The sequence below is a fragment of the Cervus elaphus genome, chromosome 24, assembly GCF_910594005.1.
Source record: "Cervus elaphus chromosome 24, mCerEla1.1, whole genome shotgun sequence".
NCBI classification, from domain to species: domain Eukaryota; kingdom Metazoa; phylum Chordata; class Mammalia; order Artiodactyla; family Cervidae; genus Cervus; species Cervus elaphus.
The window spans coordinates 52072674-52089104 of record NC_057838.1 but is presented as its reverse complement, the minus strand read 5'-3'; the positions used below and the strand labels follow the sequence as shown (position 1 = coordinate 52089104).

Genomic DNA, 16431 nt, shown 5'->3' with positions numbered 1-16431 from the left:
CAATAGCTGAGCTGCACCAAGTACATGAATAAAACGTTCGCTGCAGAATTCTGAAGATGCAACCTCAAAAATGCTTCTGTTCTCTTCCCAAGACTCCCTGAAAAGCATTTTCCAGCAACAGGAAATTAAGGGATTAAAGACCTTCAGTCATACGCTTCCAGAGTGTTGCACCACAGAGGCCAAAGCCTATTCAATCAACTTTAAACACTGTTTGCAACAAGCAGAAGTGTCTGCTTTAGGTGGGTACGAGGAGGGACATAAGTGGCTCTTCTGAGAATGGAAGCAAACAGTCTTGCTTCAAAAGCATATCTGCAGCCCCTGATCTGAGGGTTCTTTTCCTCCTCAGGAAGGTATAAAGTGAGCCAGTGAGCAAAGTCAAAAAGAAAAGAAGGTTGAGGAGTGGGGAGCAAAATGTTAAGAGAGGAAACAAGTCCAAAGATGACATTTACAAGTCTCTTCTGAATGGCACATTCCCCAGAGGCCACCTCAAGACTCTTTTAAAAACGAAATCCTCAAAAATACAAGATAGAATTTTCCAGTTCACAACAAGATAGCAATATACTGCCCTTAAAATACAAACTCGTCCATTGGTCAATTAACACACAGTCAGAGAACAATGGAAAAGAATCTCTTCCCATCTGCCATCAGTTCATTCACTGTATTTAGGCTTAACACAGGACACTCATAACAGCAATGTAAACAGGACCATAACTGACAGAGCATGCAGGGGAAGTTGGATGAGATACTAATAAATCTGGAATAAAATGGTGACAAGACATGGCTTTGTGCATGGGAATACAGGAAAGGCAGGATCTCAGTATTAATTGAAACTATCCACAAGCTCCTGATGTTTACAGATTCAGTTTAAATTCAGTCAACACAATATTCTGGGTGCTAAGAAAAAGAGACGTACTAAGAGTAGATTTTGCCCCCATCCCTTTCCAGAAACGCAACTCCACACACAGACAAACAGAAATGAACACAGCTCTGGTTTGGGGCAGACTGGGATTAGTGTTTGGCAGGGAGCCTGAAACAGAGTAGCTCAGTAATAAGCTATTGAATGAATCAACATGTGAATAAGGAATCAAGTGTCACAAAAAGGATGGAATTTTTTTTCCCTAAGAGGGCACGACAGGTATCGAAGTAAGCACTTTAGTTCAAGTGAAAAGGAAGGGAAGGATCTCGAGGTGAAAAGAGAAGCAGGAGAAAGAGTGGGGGTCAGCAGGTAAAGGGAAATACACCTGTTTAAGGAAATAGCTGGAAAGTGGGGAGGGTGAGTTAAGATAATGAAAATCTTTTAAAGGGATGCTAAGATTTTTGGACTTTATCCTCAAATTGGAAAAGACCCTGATGCTGGGAAAGACTGAGGTCAGGAGGAGAAGGGGACAACAGAGAATAAGATGATTGGATGGCATCTCCAACTTAATGGACATGAGTTTGAGTAAACTCTGGGAGATAGTGAATGACAGGCAAGCCTGGTGTGCTGCAGTTCATGGGATTGCAAAGAGCTGGACACATCTGAGCGACTGAACAACAATTCTCAAATAAAAGGATATTCATTATATTCATCAGTGATTTTTTGCAAAGGAATAGGAGAGTGGTAACATTAGAGCTGTGGTTGAGAGAGAGACGTAGGCTGGGCTGAGGAATTCCAGGGGTAGAGAATCAGAAGACCTAGAAGACCCACAACAAGGGGCTTTTTAAGGGCAGGCAGGGTAGAGCACTGAGGAGGACGGGGTGGGGTGGGGGTAGTGATGGTCTGCTGCAACCATTTCACCATTTATTTTATGAAATGTTAGTAGGCAGAGCTATTCACTGTTTCAATTTCCAAATCACAGGACAAAAGAATATTACTTCACACAAGCAAATGAGTAACTTATTAAGATTCTTCTCACAGTTGTCACCTAAGAGAGTTTACCAAGGTAAAGTAAAATAAAAAGTTTCAGAATCATCATATAAAAAGGATTGCTTGAATCCATTATCCACTGCCCCTGAAATTACCTTAAACACTGTAGACGTAAAAGAGCTTTAGAGTACAGTGATTGCAGAGTGTACCATTCTCAGCCTTGGAAAGAGCTGAGTCCTTCTCACTAGCTTCCAAACTGAGGTTGTGGATTTTAATACAATGCTCCCCTCGTCCTTGGCATTTACTCAACGAGGTGATAATCAACCAGGACTCATTTTCAAAATGGCAATTTCAGTGCCATCTGGAACAAAACGAGTCATCATTCACTAACTGCTCAGTGTTCACTATAAATATTTTCCTTGAAGCAGACACCTCTATTTCAGTTCAAACACATATACAACCCAGGTCTTACACAGCACAGTTTCCTGAGGTGGTTAAAAAGATCCTGAAAAATCAAGTTTCTTACCATCAATATAGGAGTTAAAAAAAAAAATCAAAGTTCATTCCATTATTAACCATTTTTTAAAGAGTGTATCTCTACAACCTCATATACTCTCGGTCCAAAGCATTAAGATTTGTTCATCTAAATTCACATTTTCATCCCAAATTCCCTCAGTTCTTTGACAAAAGTCAATTAAAACTGACACCCAAAGAGAGATGGCATTTAAACAGTATCCTTTTGACACTGGAATTCGACATTTTGCTTAAAAAAATAATCCTCAAAGGAAAAAGGCAACCACAGACTTGCAGCAAAATCAAACGAGAAAATAAAATGCCTGTGTTATTTCAAGAACTTCAAGGTCTTTTGGAGAAACTCAATTTAAAATTGTTACAAAACTTAAAAACTGTCATTTTATAGGAGCATTCTACATCATTTTAGAGTTTTTACTTTAATAAACAGAATATGAAATTTTCTGATCTTATATACTTATAAAATTAAATACTTTTATAAATTTAAAAGTTAAATATTATCAAGAAAAATACATATTATTTACTAGCTTATTGACATTATCATTAGTTTTCTAAATTTATGAAATTTATTTAGGTTAAAAGTTCAAATCAAGAAATTTGGGAGTCTACCACAAAAACCACAATTATCTTTAGCTGTGTGTTTTATTAGTAGTTATATAGTCAAGAAAGAAGATGAGTCATCAAGCTTTCAAGCATTTACAAAAATCTCATTAAAAAAAAATATAACTCACTCTTGGAAAAAATCTTGACACCTTTATATACTCAAAATTACTGAGAAATTTATTTCAAAGTAGAAGCATGTCTCAATGTGGAAATGCTTATTATCTTAAAATACAACATTTCATACTTTGTTGCCCTCTGCATAGTAAATTAAGTTGGGGGGGTGAAATTTTTGAAGAGTTAGTACAAATGTCATCCACATACAGTCACGACTGATAGTTTCAACAACATAAGAATAACTCTCCAGAGCATTTCACCAAATTCTGCCTCTCCCACTGCAAAGAATAAAGCTTCTACTGAAATCGATGGTCAGAGGGAAATAAAATACCCCATATCACCAATGGCACCAGACAATGATCTAGAAGCTGGGATGTTTTCCAAGAGAAAATGCTATCTCAGACTCTAACATAAAATATATATATATATATATTTTGTAGTATATTTATGTGTTTGAATGCAATTAAAATTCATAGCTTGAATGATTTCCAAGAGGTAAAGACACCAAGCCAGTCTCAAATCTTCATGTAACACCTTACTTCCACATCACGAGTGTCACCCAATCTCTTATCTTACTATTAAAGTGCACATTTGATACCTGAAAACAAAGTGCTAAGGATATTCATTGGATCCATTTTAGAAGCACCTATTTATTTACACATCTACAACAGTGAAAAGGTCAAGCAAAAACTCACCTCCAAAGCCCCAGTTGCTAAGCAACTCTTTTTTAGAAGTTCTGCAGCGCTGATCAAGCATATTACTGGTGCCATCAACTGGATTCAGAATAAATGTGAATATTGTCCTACCTGGTTTCTCCAAAGGGGGAGGCAGGAGGATTCCTTGCTTACCTTTTTGGTTGGATACTAGAGGTTAATGTCTGTGTTCATTTGGTCTGCTTTCTCTCTTAAAAAAAAAAAGGATACGTCCAGGTACCACAGGCTTCCTGTTCACCAGGGCAAAGGACAGTTCTGTTCTGAGAAATACCACCGAGGGCTTGATGAGATGTTGGCCAAATCTGAACGACATCTCCTCAAGGTGAAGTCTGGAAGAGAAGAGGATGTAGAAAATGGATGTTCATCAAATTCCATTGAGAAACTCAGATCATACACAAGAAAGCAGAGTCTATTACTACAGATCCTTAGCTACCAAGAAGACGTCATTTAAGCTGCCCCACATTTAATGTTCACTGAGATGTAAGGTAAGTCCTCTTAAAATATCCCACCCTCTCTACCAGCGTTGGATTTAGTGTTTTCAAGCAAAAGCTCACACACAGACAACAAAACAGTCTTCTTAATCCCTCTGCTCTTCAAGTAGTCACCTTAACTCAAATCCTCGAGGTCCAATCTGTCAGGTACTGTTTTTAACCATCTGTTTCATCATTTTTGCTAAGCTAAAAATTTTCATGGTTAAGCATTGACTATAAACCTTCTAATTCTTAAAGAGGTATCTCTGGGGTCTCTCTTTCCTCAAATGGTTTTATCTGTTTATCTAAAAGCAATTTATAAAAAGTACAAATGCTGTTTGACCTTGTGTAAAATTACAAAAATATATGTGTACTTCCAGGGAACTATTAGAGAAAACTTTCAAAAATTAAGGAGAAAAAAAAAATCTGAGGAAAAAGAAGAAGAAACAAAATAGAGTTCAAAATGAAAATAATTCCTGGTTGATATAGAGGTAGTACGGAGCAAGGTAGGTGAAGTGTTTCATATCCTCTTTCCTAGGGAGGGCCACAGGCTGGGGTTGGGTAAGAAGATGGGAAAAAGCACGATTTGACACTTGACATCCAGGGTACCAAGAAATGATTTTTTATGAGCCAATATCTATACATGACAGAGTTTCTTTCTGAATGAAAGAAAATACACATCCACCTTGGGAAACCACTTTGGCTTTCTAATTCAGGAACAACCCTACTACAAAACTGATGAAAACTGAATCCTCATGGGAAAACAGAAATAGGATTACAAAACGGAAGACATAAGAAAATGGAGGACTGTTTCATGAAGCATACCAATAAATGTGCAGTTGCTTAATGCCTCTAATGTTTTCAGTGACCCAACAGTTACAGAGGGCTATGCAAAATCCATCTACTTTAGAAGTACCCATATAGCCAGAATTTAACACATTTCAGGTACGAAGAAATAATATGGATAATTTGCCTCAATATACAAACACTGCTTTCTAGAACATCAATAACTCAGATATGCAGATGATATCACCCTTATGGCAGAAAGAAAAGAGAAACAAAAGAACCTCTTGATGAAAGTGTAAGAGGAGAGTGAAAAAGCTGACTTAAAACTCAACATTCAAAAACAAAGATCACAGCATCTGGTCCCATCACTTCATGGCAAATAGATGGGGAACTAATGGAAACAGTGGGAAACTTTATTTTGGGAGGCTCCAAAATCACTGCAGATGGTAACTGCAGCCATGAAATTAAAAGATGCTTGCTCCTTGGAAGAAAAGCTATGACCAAACTAGACAGAATATTAAAAAGCAGAGACAAAGTTAAGTCTTTGTCAAAGTTATGGTTTTTCCAGTAGTCATGTATGGATGTGAGAGTTGGACTATAAAGAAAGCTGAGTGCAGAAGAATTGATGCTTTTGAACTGTGGTGTTGGAGAAGACTCTTGAAAGTCCCTTGGACTGCAAGGAGATCCAACCAGTCCATCCTAAAGGAAATCAGTCCTGAATATTCATTGGAAGGACTGATGCTGAAGCTGAAGCTCCAATACTCTGGCTACCTGATGTGAAGAACTGACTCACTGGAAAAGACCCTGATGTTGGCAAAGACTGAAAGCAGGAGGAGAAGGGGATGACAAAGGATAAGATGGTTGGATGGCATCACCAACTCAATGGACATGAGTTTGAGCAAACTCTGGGAGCTGATGATGGATAGGAAAGTCTGACATGCTGCAGTCCATGGGGTCACAAAGGGTGACATGACTGAACAACTGAACTGAGAACAAGTACAAGTATCTCGTAAAAATGAAAGGTCAGTGTGGATACTGAACATCATCTAACCCAGAGGTTTTCAAGGTGTGTTTCCTGGAGCAATAGCATCAACATCACCTGGGGAAATTAGAAATGCAAATTCTTGAGCCCTACTCCAAAGCTACCAAACCAGAAACTCTGGGAGAAGGGCCCAGAATTCTAAGCTTTAATAAGATGTCTGGATGATTCAGAACCACTGGTTAAACCCAACTATTCTCCCAATCTTTTCCTACAAAATCTTTGCCAGGTAGCTGGCTAGCCTATGTTCAAAAATACACAGTGATATGAAATTCACTAACCAATCCTTTTCAGATAACCAGCTTCATCAATTACACAGTTGCCCTCCCTACCAAGTTCACCTTTCATCATTGATTTATGGTTTGACGGATCATATGAAACAAGTATCATGCCAAGTGGAAGTGCTTTAGATATTTGAAGTTAATCTGTATTTTTTATTTCCCCCAGTTTTTCTAGAATGAGCATGCAATTCATTTCAATCATTCTTCAAACAGCATTGGTTCAAGTTCCCTAAAGTTACCTGTATACTTTTGCTCCCTTAGCATCCACTTTCTGTACTTCTGGTCGTATCACCGTAATTTCTGTTTGGGTAGTATCCCACCATATCCCACATGTTGGGTCTTCCTACTGCCTGGTTCTAGGGATGGGAAAGTGACACAGGCACCCTTAGTCCTGTGTCACATGACTGATTCAGGGGTGCTCACAGGAGAAAAATGAACCAGCCAAAGAAAGGATGTTCATGAGAGGATGACTGCTCATACTATGGAGAAAGTGCTTGCTTTCTGCTTAGGTGCCGTGAACTTGAAAGAGCTAAAGAATACCCTAGAAAGAGTCTGCCTCTTATCAGAGCCAACACGGAGGCCAGGAAAACCAAAATACAGAGAGAGACCCATACCTGATGACACTGGTCGAGCATCTGAATCTAACAGTTCTGAAAGGACGAGCGTCCGTGGACCATGTTTCCTCTAATGGATAATTTTACAGAGTTGACTTAAGCATACGCTTCAGTTGATGAGCTTCTATTGCCAATCCATGAAAGACTCTCTTCTGGTTTTCATTTTTCTTCTTATTTTCAGTTCATCCTCTATGTTCAAACCCATTCCTTCCTTTCCCAGCCTGGGGTTTCATTTTTTTTTTTTAACCAAACATAATGCTATATTTATAAGCTTCACTGTATTTTTAAATGAATACATGGTTAAGAGTCTGCCTGCAATGCAGGAGACCCAGGTTTCATCCCTGGATCTGGAAGATTTCCTAGAGAAGGAAATGGCAACCCCGCTCCAGTATTCTTGCCTGGAGAATCCATAGACAGAAGAGCCTGGTAAGCCCCAGGCTATGGGGTCAGAAAGAGTCAGACATGACTGAGCAGCTAACACCCACTAATGCTGTATTTATAAGCTTCACTATATTTTTCATAAATACTTTTTGTGTCAAAGGACTTCCCTGGTGGCTCAGATGGTAAAGCGTCTGCCTACAATGAGGGAGACCCGGGTTTAATCCCTGGGTCAGGAAGACCCCCTGGAGAAGAAAATGGCAACCCACTCCAGTACTCTTGCCTGGAAAATCCCATGGACAGAGGAGCGTGGTACGCTACAGTCCATGGGGTCACAAAGAGTCGGACACAACTGAGTGACTTCACTTATGTGTCAAACTCCTGTACATAGTTTTAAAATTTGTATAGAAGTTGCATCATGCTTTAAATCTGTCTTTTCCTCTCAATGCTGTTTTAGAGAGTGTTGTAAATAGACGTAATTCACTCTCCCTCTCTGCACTCCACTGTCATTTTCCTTTTCTATCCTTTTAGTGCAGAAGAGCTAGCTTTCTCAGTCTTTCACCACAAATAACACTGAGATAACTATACTTACATACATTTCTGTGGGCATCTATGCTAGTTCTATTATTGGGTGTTAGGTTATATATACACTTATACTCTTAAAAACATTATGGATCATTTTGCATTCCTAGAAGCAATATAAGATTTCTATTTTCCCACACCCTTGTCAACACCTGAGAGTATCTGATTTCCAAGGTTTTAGTTCTATGACAGGCAAAAAGGCGCTTTTGAATTTTAACTAGTCTCCAATGTGAATCTGCCTGCCAATGTAGGAAACACAGGTGTGATCCCTGGGTCGGGAAGATTCTCTGGAGGAGGAAATGGCAACTCACTCCCGTATTCTTGCCTGAATAAGCCCATGTGCAGAGGAGCCAGGTGGGCTAGGGGTCACAGAGAGTCTGACATGACCGAGCATGCACGCACACAGTGAAATCTGTGTGTATGTCTATTTCTCTTTGTATGAACCACCAATTCATATTTTTCCCTCTTTTGTCTTCGTTTCTTCCCTCCTATTTCTGATTTTTTGGAGTCCCATGTGTATTTAAATATTAATCTTAGTGCATTAAACATGACAGTTGTATTTTCACCATCTGTTAGTTTTTCTATCACAGACTCCATTGAACAAAAGCATTCATTTTGATGTATTCATCAACTTTCTTCTCATGGTTTGTGCTCTGTGAATATTTCACAACAAACCCTTTTCGACTGTAAGATTACAAAAATGTATTCTTAAATTTTCATCTACCAGCTTTATATCTTAACAGTTAGGTATTTAATCTACTTGGAGCTATTTCTGAAGTACAGAAATGGTTTCATTTTTCTCTTTTTGTACACCAACTTTCCCAGCACCAACTGGTAGAAATGATTACACTTAGTTCTCCTATGTACATAGGAGTGAGTCTAGACTTTATTATATCCTTTTCTATGCTAGATGCTAGAGAATAGGAGGAGACTTTTTTCTCTAAAGGGCCAGGTTCAGTCTATCTTGACAGCATGAAAGTAGCCACAGACAATAAATAAAGGAATGGATGTGGCTGTGTCCCAATAAAACTTTATTTTTAAGAACAGAAGGCAGGCTGAATTTTGCATGTGGACTGTAGTTTGCCAACTTCTGCTATATATATATTAATGCCTTGCAAAGTGAAGGTCCTTCTTTATCTCTTATTTATTCTCTTATATAAATATCAGATTCAATTATACCCCTTCAAAACAACTCTTGTTCAGGCATTGATTAGAATTACAATGAGCTTAAATTTTATTGGAAGAAATACAATATCTTCACAATATTCAATCTATTTATTATAAATGCTGCATTTATGGTCTATAATTCTATAATAAAACCCTTGTAATAGGGTTTTAAATTTCCCATATATGTTTTATGAATTCTTTCTTAGATTTATTCCTAGATAGCTTTTAGTTTATGTCAGTATTATAAATGGTATCTTATCATAGTTTATAATTGGTTACTCCCAATACAGACAAAAGCTGTTGATTTATTTTTGCTGCTCTTAAGAGCTGGCAGCCTAGCTGAATGCTTCTATTGCTGACAGTTTTTGCTAATTCTCTTTGGTTTTCTAAATAAATGATTTTATTATAAATCATAATTATTTCTTTCAATTAATCTACTGATATCGATTTGTCTTACTACATTGGTCAGGTATCTGGTAATATGTTGATAAATAACAGCAACAGAAGTGTTCTTGTCTTGTTCCCAATCTTAACAAGAATGAGTTTAAACTTTTGTCTTTTTCCATTAAAAATGACATCTGCTATAGATTCTTAGGATAAAGCCTTTATTAAGCTAAAAAATTTTTCCTGTTTCAATTTTGGTAAGAGCTGCTTCTACTTGAAAAAGAAAAAACTTTATTAAATGCTTTTTATCAATGATCATGCAATTTTTCATTCTTTGCCATTAATGTGGTAAATTACAGTAAAAGATTTTTTAAAGCACTGAAACATCCATTCACTGTTATGATTACTTCAATTTAGTCTCAATGTACAATTAGTATTTTTTAATACATGGCTATATTTGAATTATTTGTGTTTTTAAAGTCATAGGTGAATCTGGTCAGTATTTTTTACTTGTTTTTTGTTTTCAAAATTAAACTTAATAGGTTGGCTTTTAAGATTAAGTTTTGATCATCATTACATACAATTTATTTAATGGTTGTTAAATTTTTCTTCCATCAGTTTTTTTAGCCATGCATCCTTTTCACGTATATGTTCATCTGCACTGGTAAAAATATACATCCTTTTTAACAGAGTATTATATCCAATTTATGAAATTTTTCAGAGGACTATATTTTGGTTCTTTGCTTTTATTAATTTTCTCTGTCCCTTATTTTCCTTATTTACATTTGTTTCCCTTTTTTTCTTTCTTTGTTTTCTTCAGGTAACCATGTTACAGTTTTTCTAATTATTTGTGTCATACACTGAGCTTACAGAGTTGCAGACTATCTAGTTTTTTCTTGAGTAACAAAAGCTGTATATTGCCATCAAAGAACTCTATTAGCTATCTCTCTCAGTTTTTGAACTACTGTGCTTTTATTATCACTCAGCTTTAAAATTCTGCTATTCCTGTTATCTTTTCCTATTTAACCTGAGGGTTATTTCATAGTATGTCTTTTCATTTCAAACATATGGAACACTTTTGCTATCTTACTGTTAATAATGACTGATTTTGAAGCACTGTAGTTAGAGAAAAGAACCTCTATAATGTTGATTTGGTAGAATGTGAGGCTTCCTTCCTGATGCATTAAAACTTGAAGCTTGTGTCTAATCCACACGCCCTCCAAGATAAAACATTCTGCATTTGTTGAGTAAGAAGTTCTACATACATGGCAGAGCAAATCATTGCTTGTTTTCCACATCTTCCTCTGCTTACTTTTCATCTCATCTCATCAGTTTCTGAAAACACTGTATTAGATTTCTAACAGCAACTGCTTAATCAATGTCACATGCCAGAAATTACTGTTTTCTACATTATGGCATGGGCATATGTCCCTGCTTAATTTATTCCCTTCATCTGTTGTTCCTTTTTCTTTTTGTCTATATCTGACAAGCGTAAATTTTTCCATCCCCTTATCTTCCACCTGTGTCCTTTAAATTTTTTTTATATATAAACATAGCATTTTGCTTTCTATACATTGGACAATCTGTCTTGATTAGTTTAACATCCATACTTGTTTATCTTTTTGTTTCACTTTTTTTCTCCTCTCCCTACCTTCCACAGGCTAAATCAAGCTTTTTCCTATGTTACAAAAATTACACATTCTATTTTGTTTCAATAGCATTATTCTCATCTTATTACAACCCTTACTAAAGCTCAATTTCCTCATCAATATCTAAAAGCAGACCAGTATCTCTGTCCTTAGCATATACTTAACCACCCTGGATCTCTTTGAGATCTCATCCCCCATCTTCTCTCTGTCCAATTTCTGATGTTTTAAAACAACATGATGTTATAATTTCAAATAGTTACTGATATGCTGGTTTTGTTTTTGGCCACTGCTTCCTCTAGGGATCATAATTTTCATATATCTTATTTTCAAAGGCCCATAGACATTCCCTTACACCAGGTGGCAGCGGGTTCAGCACTGCTTCCTCTTGTAAACTTTAGCCCCCTCTTTGGTTCTGTCCCCCATGCCTTTTTTCAAAGCTCAACTATGCTTTTGAGTAAATATTTTTATATTTTATGTAATATTCCAAATTAACTTTTTTTAGGGAACAATTTTCCAATATCTACCCTATAATATTCCTAGAGACAAGTTGTCACTGCAGCCTTCTCTCTGTGTTCTGTTCTTAGAAAGACACAAGTCATTGATTCAGGGCCCCCTCCAACCCAGGATAACCTCATCTTAACTAATTATATGTGCAAAGATCCTATTTTCAAATAAGATAGTTCTGAGGTTCCTTTCAGTGATGATATTATTCATCCCACTACAGACTACTTTCCTGATTTCTACCGTTTGGATGTCTATTAACCTTTTCCACATAAGGTCTTTAGTTTTCAGTGGATACTTTATATTCTTGGTTGCTATTTTTTCCAAATATTCCCTGACCTCAGAATCCCTGAAAGGCAGAGAAGTCAACTATCTGTTGGGGTTCTGGAAGGCCACCCCAAAGTGTGCCTCAGTGGCATATTGATCATTCTGTATTAAAGCTACTTAAGCAATAGCCAGTGCAAGAGGGACACTCTGACCCTCCCCATCTGTCTCCCTGAAAGCAGGAAGTAAATCTCCCCTATGCAACGTGCCTTCCTGGCATTTGGAGGTAGAACTCCCTTATCCCCAGAGATAGGGAAGTCAGGCCAAGAAGCCTATATGAACAAATCTTGTTACTTCTTTAATTTACTAAGGCAAGTCTAAACTGTTTAGATTCTTCACTGATTGAACACCCCAAACCTGTTTATTTGTCTTGTCAATTCCTCACACATTTTTCTAAAACATATAAAAGCTGCCTTCTTTGGCCACTTCTTAGTTCCTAGACCACCATGCACATGAATTAAATTTTTTTTTCTCCTGTTAGCTCTCTGATGTCACTTGTATCATGAGTCCAGCCACCAGAATTCAAGAGGAATAGAAGGGGAAATTTTTCCCTCTCCAACATATCTAACACCTCTATTCCTACTCCCTCTCAAATCTTTCTTCCATTTTCTCATGTATTTTTTTCTTCCTGATGCCTTTTGGGAGAAGGCCTCAATCCATCTGACTGCTGATGAGTACCAGCATGAACATGTCTTCCAGGATGCCGGTTCCTAGAGTTCATGTTAGGTTTAATTATGACCCATCTCTGCTCTACGCGAGGCTACCTTGCCTCTCCCTTGCATCCTTTTCAGTTATCACTCTTGCCAAAGAGCTCATTTATTTCTATTTCTCTTCTTTTCATGAGTTTAGTTTGCCAACAATTTGAAATGTTAACTGCTGTGTTCACTATTCCTTCCCTTTTGGTATATCCAGACAGCTCACAAACTACCCATTGTTGAGAGGAAGCATCAAGAGGTGGAATGAGTGTCCAAAGCACATAAACTAGAGTCTTGGTTCCACCACTCCCTAATCCTCAGTGATTCACTGAACTTCTCACTCTCAAGTATCTCATCTGAAAGTAATAGATGACAGATATTACACAGCACTGGAGAAGGAAATGGCAACCCACTTCAGTATTCTTGCCTGAAGAATCCCATGGACAGAGGAGCCTGGTGGGCTACAGTCCATGGGGTCACAAGAGTCAGACACGACTTAGACACTAAACCAGCACCACCACCACCAGTATACAGCACAGGGAACTATACTGAGTATCTTGCAATAACCTATAATGGAAAAGAACCTGAAAAGCAATACGTGTGTTTGTGCATACAAGTAGAACTGAGTCACTTTGCTTTACACTAGAAACACAACCCTTGTAAATTACCTACACTTTTATAAAATTTAAAAAAAAATAATGGATGACCGAGCACATTTCACTATGTCTGTTACATGACATAGGCAGCCCCAAATGGTAATATTTTTATATTTCCTTGCTCAAATCCAATTCTGTCTCTCCTTTAACTGTGGTAAATTCTGCCCACTTGCAATGCTAGCAGAAATGTTACCTCAAGTTTTAATTTCAGTGGAGAAGAAAAATACTTCAGTAACTAAAAACAGAACAAAGGTAGAAAAGAATAAGAGCCAATATTGTGTGATAGGAAGATTCCTACATCTCCAGAATCTGAAACTGTCTGCAATTCTGAGATAAATATTAAATACTTCCTTCTCATATGAAAAGTACAGAAAGCAATTTATTTTACAGTAAAGTAAAATTGCTGAATCTTTTTTAAAACCAAGCAAGATGGCTGAATGTACCATATTTTGTGGAATTCTTAGGGAAAAATCATCTCCTGGGATCTATTTCTTAATAAATGTGAAGAAGATAACTTCTGGCATCCAGAGAATCAAGAACTGCATCAGGGACCTCAGTGTAAGGCTTAGGACCTTAGTCTTACTCGTGGTCTTAGCTAAGACAGAAATAGAAGGGACTAGGTTCATTCCAGAAAGTGACTGAGGCCTGCATGTGTCTCTATAAGTAAATATAGTAAAACTCAAATCATATTTTTAGCCAATTAATTTTTAAATTTGTATTTCTTGGTAACAACTCATTTTGAACTAAAAATAATGCAACTTTCAGGTATTTACTGAGTCTCCATTTCCCATCTTTTTAGCTACAAAGTCTATCTGTATCCTCTCTTGACCTCTCCACCTTTTACAACCAATCTCTACCCCTCTCTCTCCCATTATTTTTACCAGCTAGTAGCATATTATTTTTAGAACATCATCTTCAAAATTTAGTCAACAGAAAGGAAGTAATGAAAAGCTCTCTACTATTCACATTTAATTTTGTGACTCAGTGAATTTGATCAGTCACCTCTTCAATAGGGCTAGATAGGTGACCCAACATGTAGTGGAAAAAGTTTCTTCAGCCACAAAAGCAAATGCCTCAAAATGTGAAATTTCCCCCATTGACAGCAGGAGATGACAATGACTCATTTTAGAGTAGATCAGGTTTCTTCCTGATTTGCCAACAAATGTTATATTCATGTCCAACTAAAATAAGTATCACAGACTTCTAATACTGTCTCAAAACAAACAAAAAAAACCTCAACCCTAAGATGCAACTCGAGTTTGTCAAACTAAGTGAAATCAGAAAGAGAAAGACAAATACCATATGATATCACTTGTAAGTGGAATCTAAAAATTGACACAAATGAATCTATCTATGCAACAGAAACAGACTCATAGAGAACAGACCGGTGGTTGCCAAGGGGGACAGCGGTATGGAGTGAGGACTGTGAGTTTGGGGTTAGCAGATATACACTATTAAGTATAGGATGGATAAACAACAAGGTTCTACTCTATAGCACAGGAAACTATATTCAATATCCTGTGATAAAACATAATGGAAAAGAATATTAAAAAAAAGAATGCCTATACATATAAAACTGAGTCATTTTTCTGTATGGCAGAGAGAAGTCACACCATTGTAAATCAACTGTACTTGAAAAAAGAAAAACAGAAAAATAAAAATCAATCCTAGAGTTTTGAACATAAAAGGACCAAAAAGATTACTTAGATCCAGTCCTCTCATTTTAGAGATGCTGAGTAAGTCTAGCAAGTGGCTGATTCAAAGTCATTTGGACCCTTATTGGGTCCCCTTTAGAGGACCCAGTTGTTTACAGAGGACACTTTAAGAATTTCTCAAACTTGGTACTTCAGGGCTTCAGAAACTCCACTTTCGGAAAGGTTGAATTAAAGTTAACTGTCACTTTAGGGGATTCCTTAGTGCAAAAACCACATGACAATACCCTCTTCTTATATATAAGACAGTCAACTGGTGATCCAGAATATATGTCTGTTACTTTCACAATGTTTCACTAAATGGAGAACCTAAAATATAAACTCCTTTTTGAGAATGTGAATCTTCAAGACTCAACAAATCAAGTTTGAGAAACTTGGGACTTCCGCAAATGACCTAAAAGGCCAAGCTCATGAGGATGTGAAGTCCTAACAAACAGACCATTATTCCATGACTATCTTTCGCTACAGTAAATGATCTCTTTGGGACAAATGAAACGTCGAACTACTTCCATAAGCAACATAGTAGACTGGCTACTCAAAGTGTGGTCTCCTAGTCAACAACATTTGTGTTACCTGAGAGTTGTTACAAATGCATGTACCCACCCCAAACCTACTGCATCAATCTGTATTTCAACAAGCTTCCCAGTTGTATTATATGCACATTAAAGTTTAAGTATTTCCCCAAGCACTAGTTCCAAAACTAGGTTTACTGAAATTATCTTGGGAGCTTTCTAAAACAATAGATTTTTGAACAATAGAAATCTCTATCGTAGCTCAACCCTCTAGCAGAACCTCTAGGATGATGAGGTTAAAAAAGAACAGCTCTTTTTGTTGCAATGGTGAATGGTATTGTTTCCTTAATTTCTCTTTCTGTTTTTTCATTGTTAGTATATAGGAATGCAAGGGATTTCTGTGTGTTAATTTTATATCCTGCAACTTTACTATATTCATTGATTAGCTCTAGTAATTTTCTGGTAGAGTCTTTAGGGTTTTCTATATAGAGGATCATGTCATCTGCAAACAGTGAGAGTTTCACTTCTTCTTTTCCTATCTGGATTCCTTTTACTTCTTTTTCTGCTCTGATTGCTGTGGCCAGAACTTCCAACACTATGTTGAATAGTAGTGGTGAGAGTGGGCACCCTTGTCTTGTTCCTGATTTCAGGGGAAATGCCTTCAATTTTTCACCATTGAGGGTGATGCTTGCTGTGGGTTTGTCATATATAGCTTTTATTATGTTGAGGTATGTTCCTTCTATTCCTGCTTTTTGGAGAGTTTTAATCATAAATGAGTGTTGAATTTTGTCAAAGGCTTTCTCTGCATCTATTGAGATAATCATATGGTTTTTATCTTTCAATTTGTTAATGTGGTGTATTACATTGATTGATT

General features: G+C 37.0%; 1 protein-coding gene across 12 annotated transcripts in view; it reads right to left on the bottom strand.

Moving 5' to 3' along the window:
- FHIT (fragile histidine triad diadenosine triphosphatase) overlaps positions 1-16431 on the bottom strand; it is a 1484422-nt gene that overhangs the window by 790636 nt on the left and 677355 nt on the right. For all 12 annotated transcript variants that reach the window (XM_043886316.1, XM_043886317.1, XM_043886315.1 and 9 more), the window contains one exon: positions 4018-4136. In XM_043886316.1, the coding sequence (XP_043742251.1) occupies positions 4018-4120 (103 nt within the window). In that variant the 5' untranslated portion in view covers positions 4121-4136. The remainder of the gene's footprint in view (positions 1-4017; positions 4137-16431) is intronic.